The 27288-nt window shown below is 37.2% G+C and overlaps 1 protein-coding gene across 1 annotated transcript; it reads left to right on the top strand.

Annotated features, from left to right (window-relative positions):
* Nucleotides 1-1422: 1422 nt before the first annotated feature.
* On the top strand, nucleotides 1423-27288 carry LOC131042201 (receptor-like protein kinase At3g21340). The gene is made up of 12 exons (XM_059211823.1): nucleotides 1423-1663; nucleotides 18620-18881; nucleotides 22143-22621; nucleotides 22921-23053; nucleotides 25172-25368; nucleotides 25530-25750; nucleotides 25833-25959; nucleotides 26057-26125; nucleotides 26270-26459; nucleotides 26545-26680; nucleotides 26762-27030; nucleotides 27147-27288. The coding sequence occupies exons 1-12, from the start codon at nucleotides 1423-1425 to the stop codon at nucleotides 27286-27288; spliced, it is 2466 nt and encodes an 821-aa protein (XP_059067806.1).

Raw genomic sequence — 27288 nt, 5'->3', positions numbered from 1 at the left:
GGCTGACCTAGATGTGATTGACAAATGTGGCCTATCATCCTTGCTAGAGATGTTGCGGTTCACTGTGAACCGGGGTCTACTGACAGCGCTTGCTGAGAGGTGGCATAGTGACACGAACACCTTTCACTTTGCTACGGGCGAGATGACAGTCACTCCAGAGGACTGTTATAGGATCTTACGGATTCCAGTAGCAGGTGATTTATTGCCCTATGAGCAGATAGAGGAGGGTGGTACTGAGGCGCTGCGGCACATTTTCCATGATGAGACGGTATGTGGGTATGAGATCCCATGGCAGGAGTTCTTGGATTTAGATTATGCCCCCCTCCCGTCAGTACTAGCAGGGTTTATCGGTGGATTCCTTTGTCCTGATCGCAGATCAAAGTGACTCTCTATGGGTTGGGGATTGGTTCTAGAGGAGATGGTGACCCATGGCCGTAGGTTCACTTGGGGATCAGCCATGTTAGCCCACTTGTACAGGGACCTGCATGAGGTGGTGTATTTGGGTTATGATAGTTTGTCAGCTGGCGTGACACTTTTATAGGTATGGTGTTGGGAGCACATTCCAGCAGCGAGACCATTGGTAGATAGAGACAGGCCTGCTAGGCAGGCATATGCTTATGGTTACAGGGGTCTAGTTGTCCAGCATAAGCTGGGCAAACTGGAGCATTGGAGGAGGGTCTTGGATGACATAGATACGATCGTTTGGCGATCGTATACAGGCTGCGAGGTCTAGGTAGAGGATGGGTTGGAGATTCCATTCGTATTTATGAGCCAGTTTCTGATAGGGCGGATGCCCTTTGTGATAGAGAGATTCCAGGTGGGCAGGGTGTTGAGGTAGTATGGTCGGCAGCAAGGTATACCACAGGGGACCTGCTTGTATGCGTGGCGTAGATAGGATGTATCTGATTGGGGTCCCACTATTGACAGCGGGGCAGCCGTAGAGGAGTTCATGAGCCTAGTAGCTTAGATATGGGACTATGCTCCCGAGGTACTGGACGCAGGGATGACCCATGAGTTCGTGGGTTTTTTCGCAGCACGTGCTCTTGCCAGGGTATCAGATCCTCAGGAGATGCAACCAGCTTTTGACGATGATGAGGAGGATATTGGGGGAGATGGCGATGATGGGGATGATGGAGGTAGAGGTGGACGATGGGGGAGAGGATATATGGGGAGGAGAGGAGACAAGGGTAGGGATGATGGAGGTCGAGTGGAGAGAGTAGTTCGGCGAGCTGTGATGGACAGGGGGAGAGGAGGGTTGGTCATAGGAGTAGGGGAGGAGAGGAGAGTGGGAGAGGTGATGGCAACGGTGGGAGGGACAGATGAGTGGAGGCGGCCAGCACAGAGAAGGAGGACTGACGAGTTACCTCCTGCAGCAACTAGGACAGGCAGAGGGATAGGGGGTAACCCTTCATAGGTGCCCCTATGGGTCTGAGTCCTGACGCATGTGGGGGATGCACAGATCAGGACCCTACAGTTGACAGTTCAGCAGCTATAGGCACAGGTACTGGCGCAACAACATCAGATTGCCTAGCTGACGCTAGAGAGAGATACAGAGATGCAGCAGCGCGGTCGGGCGGAGGAGTTGGTAGCGAGCATTCAGAGAGTGGCAGCAGGGGGGCCGATGAGGGATATCATGAGGGACATATCCTTGAGAGTGAGGGAGGTGGAGTATTATAAACGCCATTACGAGGATGTCATGCCTAGAGAGCATAGAGTACAGAGCTTCACGCAGGCAAGATCGAGTCGATCTCGAGAGACGGGGACGTAGTTAGAGAGCAAAGGCATGACGGGGCCTTTGAGACAGGAACCTCTTGGAGATCGAGGAGCTGGGACATCAACTGCGAGACCATCCCCCTCAGGAGATAGTCATACCTGAGAGACGATGTCTCTATTGTATTTTTAGATCATTGTTTTACTTGTACTAGGCACAAACATGACAGATTTTGTACATTTTGATCATTTTTGAGATATATATATATAGCACCATTTTCTTTGATCATGTGATGTGTTATATGGATGCATGTTCTATGTGCTCTTTCTTTACTTTATGATGATGCAATTCTTAGATAGATGATATGATGCATGATGTATATGTATGATGTATGCTTTGATATGTTGTGAGTTGTGTCTTGAAAATGAGATGTATGATAATGATAATGATGTGAGATGTATCTTGAAAATGAGATGTATGATAATGATAATGATGTGAGATGTATCTTGAAAATGAGATGTATGATAATGATATGTTGTGAGATGTATCTTGAAAATGAGATGTATGATAATGATATGCAAAATGATATGTAACTACTTTTAAAATGATATGCAACTATGTTAAAATGATATGCAACTATGTTTTTGGAGCATCCTCATTCTGCATTTGCCATCCTGATATAACCATATGTTATTTGATTTCTAGATAAGTATCATCATTGAGCTTTGATTTTTTGGGGATATGTTGAAAATTTATACAAGCATAATGGTATAATTGAACCATAATGACCTGAGAAAATTTTACCTGATGTTTGATTTTGCAAGATAGCACAAGCGTCAAGGTATAATTGAACCAGGACGACCAGAGTGTGGATTGATTATAAACAGACAAGATTAAACCATTTGTATGCGTAAAGTGGAATCATGTCTTCAGTGATACTCAATGTATCACGTCTCGAGACAAGTATTTACATAGTACAAATGATCGCCTCCCAGATAGAAGACTAAGAAAATATTGGAGTTGCCACATGATCTCTAGCTTTGAAGCTTTTAGTGAGAAAATGCAAAGAATCCAATAATTTAAAAAGTTCAAAATGCAAAAATAGTCAAGATTTTATGCTATAATGCAACATTTAGTACTTCAGAAAATCATCCATCTTTGGTATTTCTGTGATGCTTTGTTTTGTTTTTGCAATGAAGTTTAGTTTTGGTCATTGGATGCGATGTTTCTGAGTTTTGTAAATAGTTTTGATGTCTTGAATGTGTTGCAAGTTTTGACGATTTATTGCCCCTAGCTGAGTGTGCCTCTTGACGTGAATATGTACAGTGATTTCCAAGCCATGGTGGAATGTGGTAAGAGGATATATATGGATAGACCAGGATAGTGACTACGCTAAGTATGTCCTAAATGGATATTTGCTAAGTGTCGAGCGATGGCTGATAGTGCTTTACTACGAAGATAAGGATGTGGATATAGATAGAGGAGTTGTCCTTTCACAATAGCGCCTGTTACCAGGTTTTCACCAGTTGCTTTTATTGTACCCTTTTATTTGCTTTTTCTGGATTTTTTAATTTTTTTGCTTGTTTTTGCTTTTTTCGTGTATTTAGACTACTCAAGTGTAGTATTTCTTCAAATGAATGTTGTTAGTTGGTTCTTCGAGCGCATCTCCTTCTGAGGTTGTGAGCTAATAAGCATCTGATCCATAGACTGATATGATGACATAGGGACCCAACCAGTTAGGTTCAAACTTCCCTTTCTTTTCTCGATCTTGTTGATTTCTTAGATTTTCTTTGAGGACTAGATCACCAACTTTGAAGTTGCGAGGGATGACCTTGTGATTGTAGCTCCTGCACATGTGTTGCCGATATGCTTTGAGATGAGTGTAAGCATGCTGATGTCATTCATCTAATAGTTCTAGTTCTTGCAATCGGTTGACCCAATACTCTTCATTTGGGATTAAGCCTTTTAGAGAGACTCTGAGAGATGAAATTTCAACCTCCAGTGGTAAAATAGCTTTGGATCCATAGACCAATGAGAAAGGTGTTGCTCGTGTAGGTGTACGGATGCTGGTTCTATATGCCCAAAGTGCTGGATTGAGTTGGATATGCCAATCTTTGCCTGCATCATTTACTATTTTCTTGAGAATCTTCAGTATTGTTTTGTTGGATGCTTCTACTTGACCATTCCCCTGGGGGTAGTATGGTGTAGAGAACCGATGTTGTATTTTGAATTGTTCACATAGTTCTCGGACATCTTGATTTTTGAATGGTCGTCCATTATCAGTAATGAAGGAACTTGGAATGCCATATTTGCAGATCAGATAGTTTAGGATAAAAGACGCAATTTGCTTTCTAGTTACTGTGGTCATTGGGACTGCTTCTATCCACTTGGTAAAGTATTCTGTTGCGGTTATAATGAACTTGTGTCCATTTGAAGATGAAGGATGAATTTTGCCAACTAAGTCTAATCCCCACTGACAAAAGGGCTAGGATGTTGTAAATGGCTGCAGTTCCTATGCTGGCACATGTATTAGATTGCCATGGATCTGGCATTTAGGACACTTCTTGGCGAAGTGGTAAGAATCTTTCTCCATTGTAGGCCAGTAGTATCCCATCCTTAGGAGCTTTTTAGCAAGAGTATTCCCACTTGAATATGTGCCACAAATACCTTCGTGAAGCTCGTGTAAAGCAGAATCAGATTCATTTCGATCAAGGCAACGAAGAAGAGTACCATCTAGACCTCGACGGTACAAAGTATCAACAGTAAGGGTATACCGGGCGGCTTGTCAGATAAAATTACATTTTTGGTTACGGGATTGGTCAATGGGTAAGATGTTGTTCTTTAGATAATCATAGATCGGTCCATATAAAGGAGAATCTGAACCAGTTAAGGCATAGATGACATGGGATTCAGAGTGGTCATAGGCTAGGGAGAACAGTTGCTCTACTAGGAACTCGTAATGACTCTATTGCTCTGGAATTTGTAGTAATGAAGCGATAGTAGCCATGGCATTGATTGCTTTGTTGTTCAACCTTGGTATCTGCTCAAAGGTGATGTGTACAAAATACTGTTTGAAGTCATCCACCATTCGTTTGTAGGGTAGTAGCTTGTCATCCTTTGTTTGATAGTCATTATTGATCTGATTGACGACTAGTTGTGAATCTCCATAGACCATTAACTCTGTGATTTTCCATTCTACGGCCATTTTGATGCCTATAACCAATGGCTCATATTCAGCCACATTATTCATGCATGGGAACATAAGCCTATATGATCTTGGTATCATGTGTCCTTCAGGAGTGATGAAAAGAATGCCAGCACCTAAACCATGTTGTGTGTACGATCCGTCAAAGTATAGAGTCCATTGCGTGGTAGAAATAGCAAGAACATCCCTGTCCGGAAATTCAATCTCCATAGTTTGTTTTCCTGGCAACGGTGCTTCAGCTAGTTGATCTGCAATTGCTTGTCCTTTGATGGCTCTTCTTTCTGTGTATTGGATGTCAAATTCACTGAGAATCATGACCCATTTAGCCAATCATCCAGTAAGAGCTGCTTTGCTGAGTAGGTATTTGAGAGGATCAATTTTTGCTACTAGCTTAATTGTGTGTGCTAGCATATAATGTCGGAACTTCTGAGATGCAAAGACCACTGTTAGACAAGCCTTCTCAATGAATGTGTAGTTGAGTTCATAGCCATTCAATGTCCTGCTGATGTAGTATATGGCTCGTTCCTTTCCTTGTTGACCCTCTTGTGCTAATAGTGCCCCCAGTGATATATCTGTTGTTGAGATATATAGAATAAGGGGCTTTCCTATGACTGGTGGTACTAGAATGGGTGGATTCATTAGATACTGTTTGATTTGATAAAAAGATTCTGCACACTTGGTCTCCCATCTGAAAGGTACATTCTTATGGAGCAAATGATTGAATGGTAGACTTTTATCAGCTAATTAAGTGATGAATCGCCTAATTGATTGAAGTCGTCCTTGTAGAGATCTAAGTTGACTGATATTCTTTGGTGGTGGCATGTCCATAATGGCTTGTACCTTTGCTGGATCTACTTCAATACCTTTAGCTGAGACAATGTATCCTAGTAACTTTCCTGATGTAACCCTGAAGACACACTTCTTAGGGTTGAGTCTGACTTGAAATTTCTCCAATTGATCAAAGATCTTTGTTAGGATGCCGAGATGTTCTGCTCTAGTGAAGGGTTTAGCTAGTAAATCATCCACATAATCTTCCATGAATGTGTGCATCATGTCATGAAAGATTGTTGTCATTTCTCTTTGATAGGTAGCCCCTGCATTCTTTAAGCCAAAAGGCATAACATTCCAATAGTACGTTCCCCAAGGAGAGGTGAATGTTGTTTTATCTTGATCTTTCGGGGCTATTTTGATCTGATTATAGCCTAAGAAACCATCCATTAGTGAGAGCATTGCATGGCCCGTTGTGAGGTCTACAATTATGTCGATGCTGGATAAAGGAAAGTCGTCTTTTGGACAGGCTTTGTTGACATCTCTGAAATCAGTGCAGATTCTGATACTGCCATCTGGTTTTGATACTAGCACTATGTTGGAGATCCAGCCTGCATAGTCGATGGGTCAGATGAATCCGACATCTAATAGTTTCTTTAGTTCAGCTTTGACCATGAGTGCCACCTATGGATTCATCTTTCGTAGCTTTTGTTTGACTGGCTTAACTCCTGGAGAGATGGACAAGTGATGCATGATTAAGTGTGGATCTACTCCGGGCATATTGGCATATGACCAAGCAAAGTTAATTTGCTTTTCTTTAAAGAAAATGATAAATGTCGATCTTTCCTCCTCTGTCAGAGATTTTGCAAGGTGTATGTTTTTGACTGCTTTTGTGGTACCAATGTTGATTGATTGAGTGGGCTCAATCAATATGGGTGATCGCTCATGAAAGTGTTCTGGAAGAGTGTCAAGTCTCTCATCTTTAGGTGCCTTGAAAAGGTTTTCACCCTCAGATGCATCCTTTATTTTTACTTTTTTGTGATCTAGAGCTGCCATTGACTGGTTTTCAGCATCAGATATTTTACTTGGTTCATTTTTGCCACTGAGAGACTTGGCACTCCCTGGTTTGCAAATATTGTTACTTTTTTCGCTGGTAGAGCCTGTTTCCAGTTTAACGGTACATAGGTAATGGATAATAGATTCATCATTTGAGAAAATTGGTATATCATGTATTTCGGGTTCGTCCCAGTCAATGAGGTCAAAAAAGACAAGCTATAAGGAATCGTTCAGTGGATCAAGTTCTGCTACTGTAAGTGTCAAGACAGAGGTTTCATCGTGATTGGTCTTGGTTTTAAAGAAGTCAAGGATTTCGTCGAGGTCTTCAATGGTATTATCTTCCGTATAGACTTGTTCATAATGCTTCTGTTCGCTTTCCTTGGTGTCATAGATATTTTGCAGTCCAAATTCAAGAGGTCTATCTTCTGCGTTATGCTCTTCCAGAGAAAGGGGTATGGTGCCAGTATTATTAGGGATATCTATGGAAGCATTTGAGTAGCTACCCCATTCATATTCATTGGAATCAGTCTCTGAGGCATCATCCCAGATTCTATTAGTGCTGTGAATAGGTATGTTGTATGGTGAAAATAGATCTTTGATGATGGATACCATTTTGATAGTTTTTGTTGATTTGGTGTCAGATCCTGCTTCTACTTTCTGTATTTGTTCATAGACTGTGCCTCCTTGGGGAGGAACAATGGTATTAGGAGATGATATTATCAGTTCTTGAGATATTGGTTTTTGAATATAAGCTACTGCTACAGATATGGCCTTCTTATGGCTTAGGAGCTTTTCCTGATGTAACTTCTGTTCTTGATGTTCACGTGCCTTGCAGATTGTTTCTGCTGACTCAAATAGTGCTTCCTGCCAGGATTCTTCTTTGTACTTCTTCTTTGCTTTCCATTGAGGTTTTACAGTTATGTGTGGCATCTTTCTTAATAGGAAAGTGAGTTTACAACCCAATCCTGTTTTGTCTCTACTGGGCTGTGAAGGAAGATCTATGGGTTCAATGACTCCTTCTTTGCGTTTTCCAATAGGTCCTTTACCGTCATAACCCATCTGTTGCATGATTAAGTATCCCTTTCCATATAGGCATGTCAGTAGAACTATGTCTAGAGTAGTTGCTCTGTTATCTTCTTCCTCATCTTTGTATAACCAGCTAAGAATGTCCTTATCTTCTGATTCATGTGCTAGAGTGCCCAATTGGATGAAGGTACCATCAAATTTGGTGATGGGCTGAGTTACCAGATGCGTTGATGTAGTAGGCAATCCATGAGATCTAGGTGATGTTGGTAATTTGGCCAAACACAGGGGTTCCAAATAGTATTCTCCCATACCTTGGTCTTTGACTTGCATTTTCTGCTTGAAATCTCTAGATAATGATTCAGGCCTTCCTGTCTGTAGATCTGATGTTGAGGATCGCTGCTTTTCTCTACTATGAGGAACTAAACTGTCCTGGGCTGCTCCCATTGCATTACAACATTGAAATGGATTGTGATCAGCAGATATGGAGATCTCTTGGCCCTTATAGAGAAATTTGACACACTGGTGATACGTAGAAGGCACTGCTTGCATTTCATGTATCCAGGGTTGACCTAACAAAATATTGTAGGTGAGATCTATATCTAAAACCTGACACATGGTATCTTTTTGCATTGGTCCAACTTGAATGGGTAACATCACGGTTGCTTTAGATGACCTTTCCTCATCATCATATGCCTTTATGGTAATCTTTTTACAGGGATCAATAGACTCTTCTGAGAAGCCTAATGCACGGATAAGCTTTAAAGTATATATATTAAGTCCAACTCCTCCATCTATTAAGACTCTTTTTACTCGGTGTTTACAAACGATGACTTCAATATGGAGAGGAGTGTTATGCGGATGACTCAAGGAAGTATTATCATGCTCTGAGAAGGTGAGATTATGAGGCCCTGTCATATGGGTGACCATGGCTTGAAATCTGTCTGCATCCAGATCTTGAGGTACATTAGTTTCCAATAGCGCTTGTTCCAATATGTTTTTGTGTTTGGGTGACAGTTTCAGCAATTCTAGTATAGATATCTAAGCTGAAGTTTTGCGTAGTTGGCTGACCAAATCATATTGGATCTTTGGTGTAGTAGTTGTAGGCGCGGTATGTCCTTTCAAGACATATTTCTGAGTTCGGGTCATTACATTGACAGATTCATGATCATGCTGGTCTCAGGTGGTGATGACGTTTACCTAATGATCTTCAGCTGATATGTGATTGATGGTGCTATTGTACATATGGTTGATACGAGCTCCACGTGTATTGTTTGAGGTTGAAGCTCCATCTTTGTTGTAAATTGGAAGAGGATTTTTAAAGGCTCCGTGGTCACCATTTGTTTTGAGACCATCTACCATTAAGTCACCTCGATCAATCATGTCTTGAACAATGTTTTTCAATCTCATGCAATCGTTCGTCCGATGACCCTTGTTACGATGGAAATCACAATAGTGTGAATCATTCCACCAAGGTGGTTTGATTTGGGGTTCATAGTTGCTGATTGCAGGCAAAGAGAGAATCTTGTTTGCCAAAAGTTCTCTGAATGTTGATTCTAGTGATTGCCCTAGTGGTGTGAAGACACGCTTTTGGAAATTGTTAGCATTGTCGCGTGAATTGTTGTTAGGTCCTCGATTCGTGGTTTTGTTTTGAGTATCATTGGTGTTGTTTGTGTTGGGTTGTCCTTGATTGGTGTTTGGTGCATATGTGTTAGCATTCGAATTAGCACCTTTAGGATTTTTCATAGCTTGAGGATTTCTGGATAATGCGAGCACTGGTTGCTTGGATTTTGGATCGTGCAATTCATTGTTGCCTTCATTTTTGTTTCGAGTCTAGAATCGAGACTTGTCCAAGTTGCTGTTGTTTTGGTTATTGTAGTTTGATGAGTTTGTTCCTTCTTTGAAGAATTTGAGCGTTCCCTTTTTAACACATGCTTCCTCTACTTGAATGCCATTTTCAATCAATTTAGCGAAAGACGGTATGAATTGGAGTTTGAGCCTGTAACTCATTTCAGGGTGAACTCGCAATACTGGTTACCACTTTTTGACCAACTTTGACACTTAGATGAATATTTTGATAAAAACCTTCACTTTCTGACACCTATAACTTTTAAACCATTTAGAATTTGAAGATGATATAAACTAGTGATTTTTAACATCTTGTTTGTAGATTCTAAATATATTTTTTTCAAATTTGTTTGAATAAAATTTTATTGATTTTTCCATCTCCCTCAAAAAGTAGTTGTTTACAGCAAACAACATTTTTTAAGAGTGATGTGTATCCCGAAACGCATAATTTTTTTTCTATAAATGATAAAAACTTAATTATTTTGAATTTTGGTTTGTAACATTAATACTCAGGGCATGCACTTGGTTTGATAGTGACATGTTGAATATTTTTTATTTTATTAAGTTTTGAAGTTCGACTAATTATAATTTGGATATAGGTGTATGTTTGAACACATAACTTGTTCTATATATATCAAAATTCAATTTTATTTTTTTTGTTAGAAAGAAAACACCAATACCTAGTGCATAGATATTTTTCAGAATTTTTTTGAATTAGTTTACTATTTTTCCCAATGCATTGAACAAAGAAGTTCATGTTCGGTGAAAAACCTACATTCATAAGAAATAAAATAAAAGTATATTAATGAAATTAAATATATTAAAAGTTATATTATTTGGAAAGCTAATAATAAGGACTAAATACTTAAAAAAATAAAACTTTTAAATGAATTAATTTGACCCCTCAAAAGCTAATGTAAAATTGGTTTTTTTATCAGCATTTGATAGATGCAAAGGAGACTCCATTGCAAGTATGATTTAGAAGTAGAGAGATTCTATCCAAGAAATTTTGATCTAAGAGCCTTTGATTTAACTCTCTTCAATTAATTACTTCAAATGGGACCTCTTAAAGCTTAAATCATTATATTTTTTAAAAATGTATGATTTCAGCAAAAATCAGGACGTACCAAAAAGTGGGAACCAGCTTTGTGAGTTCACCCTTCACTATTCAAGTTGTCGATGAAGATTTCCATTTTCTCCTTTTTAGGAATATCTCGAGGATATCGTGATACCATACATCGCCAACGTTGAAGGAATATCATGAACATTTCGTTGTTCTTTTGTTTGGTGTTACAGACGTCCAGCATGGTTATAGCATGTTGAATGTTGTAGGAGTATTGTGTTATGAACTTGTTAACCAATTCATCAAACAATCTGACAGGTGGCATAATTTTGGATAACCATTCCATTGTTTGCCCTCCCAAGCTTCTTGGGAATAACCTCATCAGATAGGTGTCATCATGAGCAAACTCAAGACTCATGGTACATAATTCTCTGACATGATCACGGGGATCACTTTTTCCATCGTACTTGTCAAATTTAGGCACGTCTGAGTTTGGAGGAAAAGGGATCATGTGCAATCTTTTGTCAAAAGGATAAGGATAGATTTCGTTTAATGAGTACCGCACTGTTGTCCCTTGTTGCATGTCTTGCATTTGTCTTTGTAAGATTTGCATTTGTTGAGTAAGGGCAACCAAAGGTGCCTTGTTTTGCTGAGGGAAAGGTTATTCCCTTGTATTGATTCTGGGTTGAAACGGTGTATGGAACGGTATGTTTTGCCCAGGAATGTATTGTCTTGGTGTATGTTGCTCCGGTATGTTTTGATCTAGGATGTTTTGTCTTGGCATATGTTGTTCTGGTATGTTTTGATTAGGGATATCTTGTTCAGGATCGTGTGCTTCCCTTTCCCGTTGTCGTTCTTGATATTCGTAATGTTGACGTTGCATTCTAAACACATCTGCGTCAAGGTTTTCAGGGAGTTTTACTCCTTTACTTGTGAGCATGAGCAAATATTTTTCTTTGTCATTTTCCATGAGCCTTTCTACAAGCCTTTGGAATGAAGCGCTTTCCTGACATTCCTGAAGAAGCTCTTCAGAAATTTCAGTATCCTCTAGGTGTGGACCTTCAAAAGGATTTGACAACCTTCGATTCATACTAGACTCTGCTTGCGTCTCACTTTGTTGGTTTTGTTGAGAGCGAGTAATAGGCATTTTAGTAGAAACTTTCAGTGATGAAGGGGACAAAATCCTCTTCGATATGTTGCTCGGGGGTTGGTGGTTCAGGTCGGGGTGTGTTATAAGTGATACACTCGTCGGGCAAGAATGCCCCCTGTCTTTTTGCTTTTGGTCACGCGCTAAAATAGAGACAAGATGCGCTACTAAATTTACTTCACGTGCTAAAAGAATAACCACATGCGCTAGGCTACCCCCAACCACGTGCTAAATTTTTGACTGTTTAAAATTTTGTTTTCCGTCTGTTTTGAAAGGCTATGTGCTAGTATGGGTATGTGACACGCTAACTGTTAAACCCTACGCACTAAAGTTTGGCTTTCACGCGCTAAGCCAATGCTTCAACGTGCTAGACTATTTTCCCGATGCGCTAATTATTTAACACTGTTTTGAAATTTGGATAAAATGCTACTGTTTTGATCAGATGCGCTAACTTGATGCTTGGATGCACTAACAGAAGTACCCTACGTGCTAAGGAGTTGTTCCCACGTGCTAATCTGCCCTGATTTTTCCTTTGGTTGGTTTCTTTGGAATTTTCGGATTTGATTGTGAGTTTTTCAGCTTTGATGGATGATTTTTTGAAGTAGTAAATGCAAGCACAACACAAAGAAGACAACCATTTTTGCCTAATCTAACAAAAAGTGTATGTTCTGCGAGGATGTGTTCAAATTCTCAATGTTTTAACAGGCTTGGATACGAAAAATACACTTCAGAAAGACTCTTCATTCAAAGGTCATAAATAACATCATAGCCCACTAGTCTCGATACTCCGTCAGCTCAAATAGCCGTGTCACCCCCTAGAGGGCGCCCATTTTTTTGCCTTTTGCCAGAAATTAACTCAAAGCGAATCGCTTCACAATTGAGTAGTTATCTTGGGAGATGTATGGTGAGTAATATTGGGGGCGGATTCTTCCCCACCCTTGCACTATGATGTTATAAATGTCTGGTTACTGACTCGGTTCAAAGTTTCTATTTCTATGGTTTGTAATCAGGCTTCCTGTTCGACCGTCAGTGATAAACTCCCTCAGGAGGCTTCCCAACCTTTAGAACAAAGGCTTTACGTATCTTGAGGATACTGGGGGAAGGCTAATTGCTGCGTGCAACCGTTGAAAAGGACTTTCGTCACTTTCCACTTTTGATTATAGTGGGTTGGAACACTTGGCATCAAAGCCATTTCCCACTTAGGTCGTTCCCTTAACACCGGCCATAAATGATTTTAAGAGTTGATTCCAACTCCTCGGGAAGGCTGGCCTACTAAAGGATTTACTGCTTGAAGTAAAGAAAGCTTTTAATAGTGGTCTGGATTTTTGATCACCTAGTTAAGGGGAGAGCATATTCCTTCCACTTTCGAGACAAGGCAAACAATTTTTTCCTTTTAGCCTTTCAAGATAAATGATTTGCTAACCTCTATTGGCAGATGTTGCTCCAAAAAAACATGGTGTTAATTTTACTTCCCCAAATCAGTGATTATTTAATCTAAGGAAATAACCGAGTCAACAAAGCAAAAGGTTCGATTTGGTCAACAAAAGAAAAATCAGTAAACAAAAGGGGAATAACGTCCCTCTTTGATTGTGACAAATCTTTTAGGTGAGGTTCTTTCCTTTGCAAAAAAAATTGAAAATGAATCCTTTTATACACCAAAGGATGGTGAGGTTCTTTTTATAGCTATTTTTGCAAAAAAGGAATGCTTGTCTTGTTCTTTTTAGAGCCCAAAAATAGGTTTTCTCCTATGAAAGAAAGAAATGTTCTGTTTAGTGGTTCTTTTTATAGCCCAAAGGAAATAAGTGAGTTCAATTTTTAAGAATAGAAGAAGTTTAAAAATTTAAACTAACTTAACTAAGTTAGTGAAAATCCTAACTATCTAAATATTTTTAAAATTTAAGCTCCCATCTGCAACAGATTTGTTAGAATCCTGCAAGAAAACAAGTTGAAAATGTTAGATGGTTGGTGGACTTCAACAAGTCTTTTTTTTTTTTACTCCCGGTTACAGATTTTAAAACTTTGATTTCTATCTATTTTTGATGCGCTACAGAACAAACTGTATGCACTACAAAACATCCACGATGCACTAAAATAAAGTGGTGACACGCTACGCTGTTCTCTGGATGCGCTACTCCGTGTTCCGAAAGCGCTGCTCTGGTTTTCTCCCACGTCGAGACCTACAGGAAAAGTTTGATATTCTTATGCGCTAATAAACGGACTTGATGCTCTAGATGAAGGACCCAACGCGCTGAACAGTGAACTGGATGCGCTAGGCTGTTAACCAGATGCGCTAGGGAATGATTCCCACTCGCTGATTCTCGTTTTCCGCAGACCTGCAAAAGTGGTTATATTTCAAAACCGATTAGATATATGGGGTGATGCCCCATGGTGGGCACCAGAAATGTATGCGGGAAAAGTGATTCGATAGAACTCAAAATGTGAAAAATGGAGCTCTATGGAGCCTTGCTCACACACCCACAGGACTTCTTGGTGCAAGCTATGGAGTCACGAAGCATGACTCAGCTTCCCAAGGTTGGTTCCATGGTTCTCTATCTTGCACGGTCCCTCAAAGCAATGTCTTTGCTCTCAGATCACTGAGCAAAGTGGTTTAGGGATGACAAATGCAAGAATGAGGGATGCTTTGTTTGATTTTAATATGAGATGCATCCTATGCTATGCATGATGCTACAAATGCAATAAACTAGCTATAAGATGACAGGGTTAGTAAACAAAACTATCCTAGCATGCTATATTAGTTCATGATTTAAGCTATATGATATGGAACATACTCTAAATTAGCATATTTAGATTAATTCCTGATTTAAAAGAGAAGCTAAATGATGAGCATATAAAATATGAAAGCTTGAATGGATTTGAGTATAAGTGAGATGCTAAAGTCTTGGATCTCTTAAAATGGAGGAATGAGAGCTCTATTTATAGCAAAAATAGGGCAATGGATGGCTAGGATTGAAAGGTTTAATCAAGGGCCAAGTTTGAAAGTTGGGAATCCATGTTTGCAATTGGCACCAATGAAATGGTGACAATTGTCAACATAAGGTTGGTTGTGAGGAGGTGTAAGAAGCATTAAATGCTTGAGAAGACCTCATGGTTACCCTAGGGGTTAAGGGTTAAGGCTAGGTTAAGGTTATCCATTGGATAAAGCTTTTACCCAAAGGATAAACTCTTGTGCAAAGGTTTAAGGATAACCATGGTCAAAGCAATAAATGCTTGATGAGACCCTTGGGTTAGATGGAGGTTGATTTTATGGAAATTTTTTAACCATGTAAGAGGGTTTGAGTTAACCATTAATGGTTATGAAGACTTTGTGGATAACTTTGTAAGAGTCCTTCCAAATTTGGGGGCATTCAACAAGTTAGCTTGTTGAATGGATAAAGGCTTTAATGCATTTTGAAGACTTTGCTCCAAATTTGAGAAGTGACCTCCTCAAATTTAGGGGAAAGGGATAATGGATGGGTTTTGGGTTAATTGATTAGGATTAGATGGATTCTAGAAGAATTAGGAATAGGATTTAGGATGCAAGTGGGAGGTGTAGGATTTTGCAAGTGGGTGAGGGAAAATAGGTTTTATTAAAATAAATTGCTTTATTTCAATTTGGTTGCAATTAAATAAATTAGATTTATTTAATTTATGATAACTATTTTAATTAAATTTGAATTTAATTAAAAAGTGGATAGGGGCTTTAATTGAATAAAATGAATTATCCTATTAAATGGTATAGTGAATTTAATTGAGTAATTTACTTAATTAAATAGAGGAATGCAGATAATTTAATTAAATTAGATTTAATTAAACATAGAAATGAACATAAAATATTCATTTAGGAATATGGTCACTTTTATACGTCTACAGCATGCTCTTTTTTCACCTCCATAAGGTTTGCCAAAACATAGTTCATCATAGATGAAACAGAACATACTTTGCATCATTATCATACACCATGATCTATACAACTTTCTATGTTGCATTAGGATCATTCACTTAGTCGGTTTGCATTCTTGTTCTTATCATCACATCATAGAGAATCTACCCCATTTTGTAATTGTCTAATTACATTCAATAAATAACTATTTAAGTCAAATTGTGCAAGTTCCCAGACCTCTCTATTATCATGCCAAAACAAGTTCTTCTCAATCTTTAAATCTGGACCATTGATCCTCATGATTTGACGAAAAATATTTGGTGATTATTGTCATCGTGCCAGTTTCACACTCCATGTCACATTACTGTCAACACAATCTCCCCAAGTCTTTATCTATGTCATGTAGGAGATTAATTGTTAGGGACACACAATGGATCACAAGAACGTGACATGACATCATCATACATCATCAAACCCTACGACCCAATGCTTTCTTCACTTCTTGGACACATGGCAATTGTTTGCTTCATCGCAAGCCTTTCTTGATGTCATTACTTCTCCATTTGAAACTGTGTTCTCTTCTATCCTTCTAGCTCTGTGGTCCCCTACACGACACGTGGTAGTTTCTCTCCACATTGCAGGCTAATATTATAGTGTTATCTCCAAGCCACGAGGATGCGACTCAACTTTTTCCAGGACTATTTACATTTGATCGCAACATCACAACCCCCTTTGGTGGTTACCCCTAACCGTTGCGATCATGTGCCTAACGGTTCATTGCAACATTGCAACCTTCACTTAGCGATCTATCCTAACTGCTGCGATCTTGTGCCTAACACTTCATGTCAGCATGATGCACACTCGAGTGAGACGAAAAAAGACATACGAGCCATTGCTCACTTACCAACCTCACATTGGGCTATATAAAAAGATGATAGCCTTATAGCATCAACAATGTGGGATAAATGGTCAAGACAATTACTCGCATAGTCTATTCCCTTCTGCACACAAACTGTTTGTTCTACTTGAAAGTGCACATCAACTCTATGTCTCAAAGACATATTCTTTTCACATCAATGACAAGATTATTAAACTAAAATCAACACCATGATCCTTGCCTTCCACTAACTTCGAAATTGGACCCATTTGCCCACTCCAAGTGACACTTCTCCTAGAGTAATAACTCCTCTCATGAAGACTATTAATCTTATATGACTAAATTAATTGATCAAAAATACCTTGACTATTCCACTACGAATCCCTTCTATACAACTTCTTACAACAACCATGATAAAGAGCTCTAATAATTTCTTTAATAGATACACTTTATTCTATGAAAATGCAATATTTACAATACATTATAATTATTGTTATAATAATTAATTAATTATAATAATATAAAATATTTACAAAATATACAAAATGTAATCTCAACAAAATTTTAAAAATTGATATTTATATCCTAATTCATCTAAGCATGATGTAAATTCTCTCCTTCTTATCGATATTGATATTCACTATCTTTAAAACAATCAACATTGTATTCCAAATTAAGCATCTAATTCATTTACCAATATACAAATATTCAAACACTTTCATTGTTGACATCTAACCTAACCCTTAAAAAATAATAAATAATTTGTTCTAGAAAAAGATAAGTATTACCTTGTAATATATTAAAACTTGATCAACTGGTTAAACTACCGTATCGGCGTCTTTGGGTGAGTACTAAGTCAATGTCAAGGTAAACTACTTCTGAAGCTATCTGTGACTATGCTTTAGGTACCTATGCCTCTGCAGGATATACTTATGGATCAACGCCTGGTTCAACCGAGTCACTAGAATCTACTTAATCAACCGGTGCTATCAAAGCTTCTTCTGCTTATGAGTGTACAATCTTATTGCAATAGAACAATGTTTGACCTATTCTCTTGGATGATTATAATAATGAGCGGAGCATTACCATAAAAGGTATCTTTAATACCTCTGGCCGCAGACGACACGAAAGTAAAAGTTCGAAACGGTGTTCAACAATTTTGTTTTTTAACTTTCATTTTATTTTATTTTTTTCAATGGGAGACTTTTTAATTGTATATACAACTGTTATGACGTTTACGTTTAATAATTTTATTGGACAATAGACCTCTTCCAAATCATCACTTGTATCTTCTACGAACCATACAGAGCCATAGCGCTTTCTATCCCTTCCATATTGATAGAAAACTTGTAGATGCTCAACAAAGTCAGAAGGAAAATATAGCTAAATTGCATTTCACACAGAAAGATAAAGTGGGAGGAAGGTGTAAAAAAGAAAACCGTGCTTGCCGAGTAAGAGCTGGACATGGAGGAAATGAGTATGAATCTAAATTTAAAAGCCTCGACCTTTCTGGTGTTGGGTTTCTGGATATGTGGTGTGTATGCTCAACTAGGTGAGAAATTCAAGTCCCAGCAAGCTTTATTAGTGATAATATTTGCATGGAATTCATTTTCATAAATGAATACGATTAAAATTTAGGATTTTTATTTGTTGTGCGAGTGTTTTATCATTTAGTTATTAAATTTTTAGAATCAATCCAATTTTGATTTGGGTCTTCTCTAAATCATTCTGTACAAGGGTTTGTGGCTCTTAATCTGGTTTGACACTGATATCATGTGAAGGTTTCAATGGACGAATTAAAACTCAAAAACGTAAAACCTTGCATTTATGGTTGGAGTACTCTACCAATAAATTACTCTCTTTTAAAATCAGTCCACCATTGATATGTGATTCCAACAAGATTTATCATAATATAGATTTTAAAAATCTATAAAATTAATTTTTTTCATTTCTGATTTTGAACTATATGTGATATTTTTCATCATCACTATAGATTTTATTCTTAATCTAGGTTCTCAAATCTTTGCATTTGGTTTGACAGGATTCATCAGCCTTGCCTGTGGAGGAAGAGACCCAGTTTATAATGATAGCCACAGCATAAGTTGGACGTCGGATAATCTCTACATCAAATCTGGAGAAAGCAACACACCCTCAAATACACTCGGGACTGATCTTGATTATCAACTGCAACATCTCCGCAGTTTTCCCCAAGGGAAACGAAATTGCTACGCCTTACCTGCAAACCAGGGAACCAAATACCTAATCCGTGCCTCTTTTCTTTACGGCAACTACGACGGCCTTCAGTTGGAGCCATAATTCGAGTTGCTTATAGATGCCAACCCATGGGACACTGTTATGATAAACGATGTGCGAGATATTATTGTGAAGGAAGCGATCATGATGGCGAGGACGACATCAATTGGAGTATGTTTGGGGCGCAGCGGCACTGACACCCCCTTCATTTCTTCGCTGGAGCTTCGCCCCATGAAGCCATCCATCTACCCTGGGGCAAATCTTGTTTTTTCTTTGTTTCGCGTCATTCGCGAAGACTGGGGAGCCAAAGAGGGCTCGTCGATAAGGTTTGTAATTTTTTTTACAGAAATTAGTAATAAGCTAGGTAACTAGTGTTTTCTATTTGATAAAAGATGTGTTTGTAATATTTAGTAATTTTCGAATTTTTAGATGTATTTAAGATCTTTATATATTAAGTAATATGTCTTTCTTTTATCCATTCCTCTTTGGTTTTTATTATAGCTGTTTTCGCACCCTTAGTTTTCAACACAGTTTCTTCAAGAGCTATAAGTCCCACCCTACATTTAAACCTCAAGAAAATTGAGTTTAGCTATGGGCCATGTTAGTCTGAATAGGGAGATTTCAGGCAAACCAATTTAAACCCCCCACAACTAGAATTTGGGAGGGAAGGAACACCCTTTAACTTCTTCCTCCATTTTAAATTAATCAATCTATTAGCCCTCCTATTTTATTAACCTACTAGAATCTCCCATCCCCCTACAATTTTATGGGGGGGCAAGGAGCAGGAAATTAATAACGTTAATTAATAAACCCCCATAGAATTGTAGAGACTCTTTGTAAAACATGGATCAGAGGAGAAGCTCAAATATGAGCTCTGAGATTGCATTCCTATTCATTCAATCTATAGAATAATACATAATGAATTCTCTGATCACTTGAGGATAAGGTTGGACAAATTGAGAAGATAAGTTCTGAGTTAATGGCATCATTACTAGTACTCAAATGGTTTCTAGCTAACCATGAACTCTACACTCATGTGGTTTTGGCTGATCACAAACCATCATGACAGGGAAACTAAATGATAATGCACCCACTTTCTAATCATCATTGTGGGCATCTTCTTTTGTACCTGTATTGATTACCGAGTCCATATCAAAAGCAATCCATCTACTGAGACACATGGGTAACCAATCGTTGTGCTCTCTAGTTCTATAGGAATCATTTCTAGATACATGGTTCACCAATATAAACTCTCCTATAACAATATTGGGGCATTGTTTACAACCGATCGTGCACCCCTTACAACAACTCAAATACAATACATATTTCTGTTTTGCCTCTTAACAAAGGTGATTCACATTTCAATCATTTTCACAAAAATACAAATCCATTACTTAAGCCCATTTACATCTCAGTACTATGGAGTATCTTTGTTTTAAATTTTTTCTCCTTATTTGCGGTGATCTCAATAATACCTTGGTGATTTTTAACAGATTTATACACTTCAATAATCTTCACAATCTCTTTGACTTCAACTACAATTGGCTCTTCTAGATCAACTCAAACTTTTGCAGATCTTACCTCCAATCTGAAAATTTCAACAATTTGTGATCTTCCTTACAAGCTAGTGACCTTTCTTCTTTCAATCTCCATTTTTTGCCGACAATGATCGTCAACTCCTTTTGATGGTGGTAACCCATTCACTTCCTTTTAGGTGGCACATTCTTCAACAATTGGCTTTCACTTTGTGCACAACTTTCACCAATGATTGCAACAATATGCTTTTTATTTCTTTGGTATTGATGATGCGATTGGAATCTCTTAGAAAACATCAAACACTTCCCTCTAACGATTTTTCTTTTAAACTATTGACTGCTGTACTATGGTCAGTAGCACATTCCAAAACAATGAACACAAAAGGACTAACCACGAGATCCTTTTGCAATTTCCCATCAAAAATAGAAAACAAAGAATAATAATCTAAGAAAAATTCTCACAACAAACAAAGACTACCAAAGTGCAACCCGAACATATGCTCACAAAGTACATCTCTGAGCAGATTCGTTCTTGGCATGGGTCTGCTGCTTCTCCTCAACGGCTTTAAATAGATTTTCAATCCTCCTTGTAGCGCCTAGCTTTGACTGCCAAATAGAGCTGTCAAACTCCTTGATGAATTGGACGGCATTCTTCAAACATTTAAATGACAGCTATAGCTTCTTCTGTCTTTGACTGGCGGCTTCAATCAGCATCTTCTTGTCTTCACTTGGCAATCCTTGTGGCTGTTTCTTCAACAGCAGTATAATTCAGAGTCTGAGGTGGTAATTTCTTCCCAGACTGATATAGTCCTTGAGGAGGCGGCTCAATACACGGAGAATTTCTCTCTCTTCATTGGGTGCAGTTGCCTTGTGACTTTCCTCTCAAATCAACAACTTCCAATATTCTATTAATGGTAGCGATCTAGGTAGACAGCTTCCCTCCTAACTCCTTGGGCTGGCACAATTTCATTTAGCTAGCAACAACTCCAAATTTCTTCATCTAGCAGTGATCTCCTTATGGCTTGCTTTGCACCTTTAAATGCCTCTTCTACACTTCACCAGTTTCTTCTGGCTCTCCAAGATCTCCAAAAACATCTACCATTGGCTCTGATACCATGTACAAACATGGATTGGAGGAGAAGCTAAAATATGAGTTCTGAGATTGCATTTCTATTCATTCAGTTTATAGAATAATACATTGTGAATTCATAAGAGTGGACAGGTGGACAGATCAGGAAGATAAGATTAGGTCCAAGTTAAAGTTAATGGCATCGTTACTAGATGCTCTATAAGAGACAGTGGAAAGTTTCTATTGATTGCTTTGTGCAGACAAAGCATAATAAAGTCTAGAGTATGTTAGTCAACTTTTAGTGTTTTAACATTTTTAAGCTTAGAAGTATATTCTTAATGTGACCACATACATTAAGCAACATATTAAGTCTAAAAATGTCAGTCAACTCTGAATGTTAACACTTTTAAACCTAAAAGTGTAAACTTAATGTGTGTGGTTTAAACCATTCTATAATAAATTTACATATTGTAACACTCTTGACCAATAATAAAACATTAGAATAAGCAACTAGAATCCCCATGGATTATTCGAGCAGACTGATTAATTAGTATTAAGACCTTATATGATTAATTAAGACCTCTATATGATAAAACTTGTGTAATTTGTTAATCTGATTTTAATCATTTGATCTAATAGTTCTTCTGATCTCTTTAAAACAAGTGTTACAATTTTATATTTCTTTCAAAATGTTGCACCCGATGCAGATATCCTGACGATGAATACGATAGGATCTGGACAGCAGGAGTAAGTGGATCGAATGTAATTCCCATCAACACGTCTAATAAGGTCGAAACCAAAGTTACAGGTGCACCAGCTTCTGTGATGAGCACTGCCGTGGTTCCCCTCAACATTTCATTCTTACGACTCTCGTGGACTAGAAATTTTGACCCATCTGGTGAATACCATTTTGCCATGTACTTCCTGGAGATTCAGGAATTGAAACCCAATGACATCCGCGAGTTCAGTATTAGCATAGGTGGCAAGCTATGGTATAAAAACAACCTACGCCTTACATACGAAGATGAGACCATTTATTCAGATCCAAGCTACCCAATGTCTAAACCGGGACCATTGAACTTTTCGCTGAATGCGACCGCCCGGTCCACGTTGCCACCTCTAATCAATGCCTGGGAAGCCTATCGCCTTAGCTCCGTTCTTCTCAATGGCACTTACGTAGATGATGGTAAGGTTCACAGCTTTCATCAGAAATGTTTATCTTAATCAAAACCATCAGAGAATAGTTGTATAATTATAAAAAAAACATTCGATTTTCTATCTAATCAATTATTGCTTTTAAAAGACAATGCAATTAAGAAACTTGGAAAGAATTGGAATGTTGTAATTGTGGTAGTTTATAATATAGAGTAGTTTTTTATATAAACAATTGATTATAAAATATTAATTGTTAACTTATTTGTTTTTAGTTATGTGAAATTTGAAAGAAAAGTCTTATTAAGAATTAACCATTTTAATGTTATGCAGTGGTTGCAGTTGTTGATATTGTAAGATACTTTAATTTAGAAAAGGATTGGACAGGTGACCTTTGCATACCAAAACAATATTCTTGGAATTGGATAAATTGCAGCACAGATTCTTCACCCAGAATTATTGCAGTGTAGGTCTTTTTTTATAATAAAAAATCAATAAATCTTTATAAATAGAATGAGGATAATTTATTCTATTATAGATTAAACTTAATTTATCAAGGTTATATACTAGCTTGTGTGGTTGACATTTATTTGAATTATTATTGATTACTCTTTCATTTATTAAGATCAATCATACATCTTTGATTTATTAATGATGAGACTCTATAGAAGAGTTAAGTATTTAATTACAACATACCCCTATAAATAATATAGAGTAATCAATAAAGTTCTTCATTAGAATAATAGATGTAGTGAATACAAATGTGAAATATTCTCTTCATTTTTTAAAAAGTGATGCAACCAACATGTATAGATTGATGAATGAGTACATAAATTTTCTATTGTTAATTAAATTGACAAGGTATAGTTAATTACAATTCAGAAATATTTATTCTGAAATAAAAATAATTAATTATAAAATAAATAAATATATATATATATATATATATATATATATATATTAGTAATATAATTAATTAAAGATTTAATACATAATGATATAATGTGATGATTAAATTGTAATGTTGTAAATCTTTTCATGGAAGTTCAAACCTTTAATGAAATGTTATTGTTGAATATTACTATGACCTCAACATTCTCATTTTTTAATGAAACAATGCGCAATTCAATTTTTTTGGTTTAAACTAAGAATACAGGTTTTTAGTAGTTTTTAACACAACTTCTGTGCTAATTCACCAAACAGAAATAATTGTGTGCCGTCATATGATATATTTAATTTAAACATCAGCCAATTATTATATTACACGCAGAAGGCACGATACCTGCCAGTTTCGGTGATCTCTCTGCTCTTGTTAAATTGTAAGTAATTTTCAGCGTTTACTACATACATTGCTGTTTCAATGTTCGATTTCCCCGAGCTATTTGTATAATAGCAAAGCTCTAATTTTTATTTTCAGGGATTTATCAAACAATAACTTTAGTTTTTCAATACCAGAAGAGCTTAGCCAGTTATCCAATCTAAACGAATTGTAAGTTACAACATTTGCTTTCTTACTATTGGAAACTCTGTTATATGATGCTTTTATAATGTGGGTAGACATTTTGTGTTCAAATCAACTGCAACTTATGATTTTCTCTTTGAATTTTATGAATTTGGCAAACAATAAGCTAACTGGATCCATCCCGGAGGGTCTGGCTAATAAACAGTGAAATGAAAAGCTGAATTTAAGGTGGAGTTTCCTTATTCAACAATTTTGTACCTGCATTTAGGGAATATTATTACTATCTTCTGCGCATGTGTTGAAATCAGGCCTGAAATTTGACGGCCACCCCGTCTGTTATATGATTTTTTTAAGACGGTTTAGTCATTCTAATGTCTTTCTTTTTATGTTTTAAGAAAAATATTAAGTGTCAATTTTTTTAAAATTTGTGAATAGTTTAATATAGAGACTTTTATATCTAAACATTTTTATCAATTTAATCAATTTAATATAAATTCTTTTATATCTAAACACTATGTTAGACAAGACTTACAAAAATTGCAAATGCAAGATAGAGAAGGGTTGGAGTAAAATAATTCAAGGAAATATGGTAATTAAAGGGAGTTGCTCACCTGCATCAAAAAAGTACTCACAAAATAAACACCTTAAGTTTCAACTCTTACAAAATAAATAGTGAACCTACAGCAAAATCAATACGTTAAGTTTCATAGATTGAAGTTATAGTAAAACAAATACTACTTTAAAGCTTTAAGCTTCGCAAATTGAAGCTACAATAAATAAATACTTTAAGCTTCACCAATTCAAGCTAATTAAAATAAATACTGTAAGGCTGTAAGCTTCACAAAAAACAATGAATTTATATATTTATAATAAACTTTGTAAAACAATATATATCAATATTATAAATTATAATAATATATAATATATATTACCTATTATGAATTTTTTACAGTTTATCAATAATTTTAAGTGTCATATATATGAATTTTGGAAAAAGTAGCCTGTTAATACATACGATCCACTAACTTTATTAGTTGTCATATATGATCTAAAAATACAAAAACGGTCATATAGACCGTCAAATTGCAGGCCTGGTTGAAATGCTTTTGTTTGATATTGTAGTGTTTATGGGAATAATATGGATTGCCAATCCAATGGTTGCAATAATCCTCCTGCTAAAAATAAGAGCAAGAAAACCGTAGTTGTGTGGGGGACCATAGCTGGAGTTGTAGCAGTTGCAATTTTCAGTGCAGCATTAGTGGTGTTCATAAAAAGTTTCAAGTCAAAGAAGACTACTCCATTAGCAGTGAGCACAACAAGTAAGTCATCTTCTTCCCCCATGATATTGGGGCACTTATTCACCGTATATTCTCAGACTACTTTTTTCTTCACTGGCAAAAAGTAGTCAACTGCCAGTATATCTGATTTTCAAAAATATGAAAAGCTTAAGTGATTATTAATAAATGAAAAAACTTATCAGGTAAGACAGAAGAAAAATCTACGCAGTTAGCTCTTGTAAAATTGGAAGGATGTCGATCATACAGTTACCAAGAGGTGATAGAGATGACCGATGATTTCCACAAGCAGATCGGAAAAGGAGGATATGGACCAGTTTACATAGGTTGGCTTCAAGGCAAGGAAGTAGCAGTCAAAGTATTATCTGATAAGTCGCATCAGGGTCCGAAAGAATTTTCTACTGAGGTGCACATAATTGTTTTTCCATATGAATAATTTGACATCATCTTCAGTAAAATGGACACCCATAACTTGTAGTACTGTTCAGGTGGATATGCTCTCTAGAGTACACCATAAGAATTTGGTAAAATTCATTGGCTACTGCATTGAGGAAGAGAATATGATTCTAATTTACGAATTTATGTCCAATGGAGACCTGCGACACTCTCTCAATGGTAAAATGCATAACAAAGCTCCTGCTCAATTGAACTATATATATACATGCATTTTGATCTAATATTGGAGGTAAGAATGTGTAAAATGTGCATTCAGGTCAAAATTTATCTGGAAAATACCTCGATTGGGAAACAAGGGTCAATATTGCATTGGATGCTGCTCAAGGTTAGTGAAGCATCATTCCAATAGCCTTACAGTGAATAGCTAACATAGCTTTTGTTTGGGTTATAGTCAACCACTGTTTGTTAAGCCTTCCCTTCATAATCAGTTATTATTATGAAAGTGACAGAGCTTAGATTTTGCAAGCAGGTTTAGAGTATTTACATCATGGCTGCAATCCATGCATTATTCACAGAGATGTGAAGAGCTCAAATATCCTACTCAATGATCGCATGGAGGCAAAAGTAGCAGATTTCGGATTATCAAGAATTGCTCCTTTGGAAGGAGCTACTCACATTTCTACAGTAGTGAAAGGCACCATGGGATATATAGATCCAGAGTAATTCTTTTCTACACGTTATTACTGAATTTGAAATTTTATTACAGGGATACTGACCACTTTGTTGTTTATTTATGTTTTGCAGATATTACATTCTTCATCGACTGACAGAAAAAAGTGATGTATATAGCTTTGGGGTTATTCTATTAGAAATTATTTCTGGACAGCATCCTGTGGTTCTTGAGTCCTCAGATGGAGAAGCAGCTCACATCACTAGCTGGGTAATGTAGTCGGAGAAATCAAATGCTGTTGAATTTACTATGAAATGATTAAAGATTGATTTATGTTTTGTTTAATCGCAGACAAGGGAATTCATGTTGAGGGGAGATATAGAGAGCATTGCAGATCCTGCTATGGAAAAGAAGTATAAGATAGAGGGCTTATGGAAATTAGCAGAGTTAGCAATGGCATGTTGCTCAAACCACTCAGTTCAGAGGCCGACAATGAGTGAGGTGGTGGTGGAGTTGAAGGAATCGATGGTATCGTCATCCCACTCGAATCCAAGCTCAGAGCTTCCACAGTGGAGATCCCCAACTAATCTTTCTCCTTCACGTGAAGATCCATACCTATCGTTGTTAAATCCCAGGCCAAGATAATGTTCGAGGAGAAATCACAAATGAAAGTTCCTCTTGTTGGGAACGTAAGGAAGATAGACTGTTTTGAGTAAAGTCTTCTGAGCTGTGACAGCGTGGTTTGCAATGATTCATTCAGACATATTTATTTTGTTACTGCAGCTGTTTGTAATGTGCCACTTATTGATATTTTTGGCGTGGGCATTTCCACTGATAAATTAGGTCTGCGTGCATGTTTCCATTTTAGTATCGATTAA

Source organism: Cryptomeria japonica, chromosome 9, assembly GCF_030272615.1.
Source record: "Cryptomeria japonica chromosome 9, Sugi_1.0, whole genome shotgun sequence".
NCBI classification, from domain to species: domain Eukaryota; kingdom Viridiplantae; phylum Streptophyta; class Pinopsida; order Cupressales; family Cupressaceae; genus Cryptomeria; species Cryptomeria japonica.
Note: the sequence above shows the minus strand (reverse complement) of the source record. Positions and strands in the feature narration are given on the sequence as shown.

Coding starts and splice junctions, on each gene's coding strand:
- LOC131042201 (XM_059211823.1), top strand. CDS start 1,423: ATGGGTCTGAGTCCTGACGCATGTGGGGGATGCACAGATCAGGACCCT. Junction 1,664..18,619: donor TATCCTTGAGAGTGAGGGAG/GTGGAGTATTAT, acceptor TTGGTTTGACAG/GATTCATCAGCCTTGCCTGT. Junction 22,622..22,920: donor TGGCACTTACGTAGATGATG/GTAAGGTTCACA, acceptor AATGTTATGCAG/TGGTTGCAGTTGTTGATATT.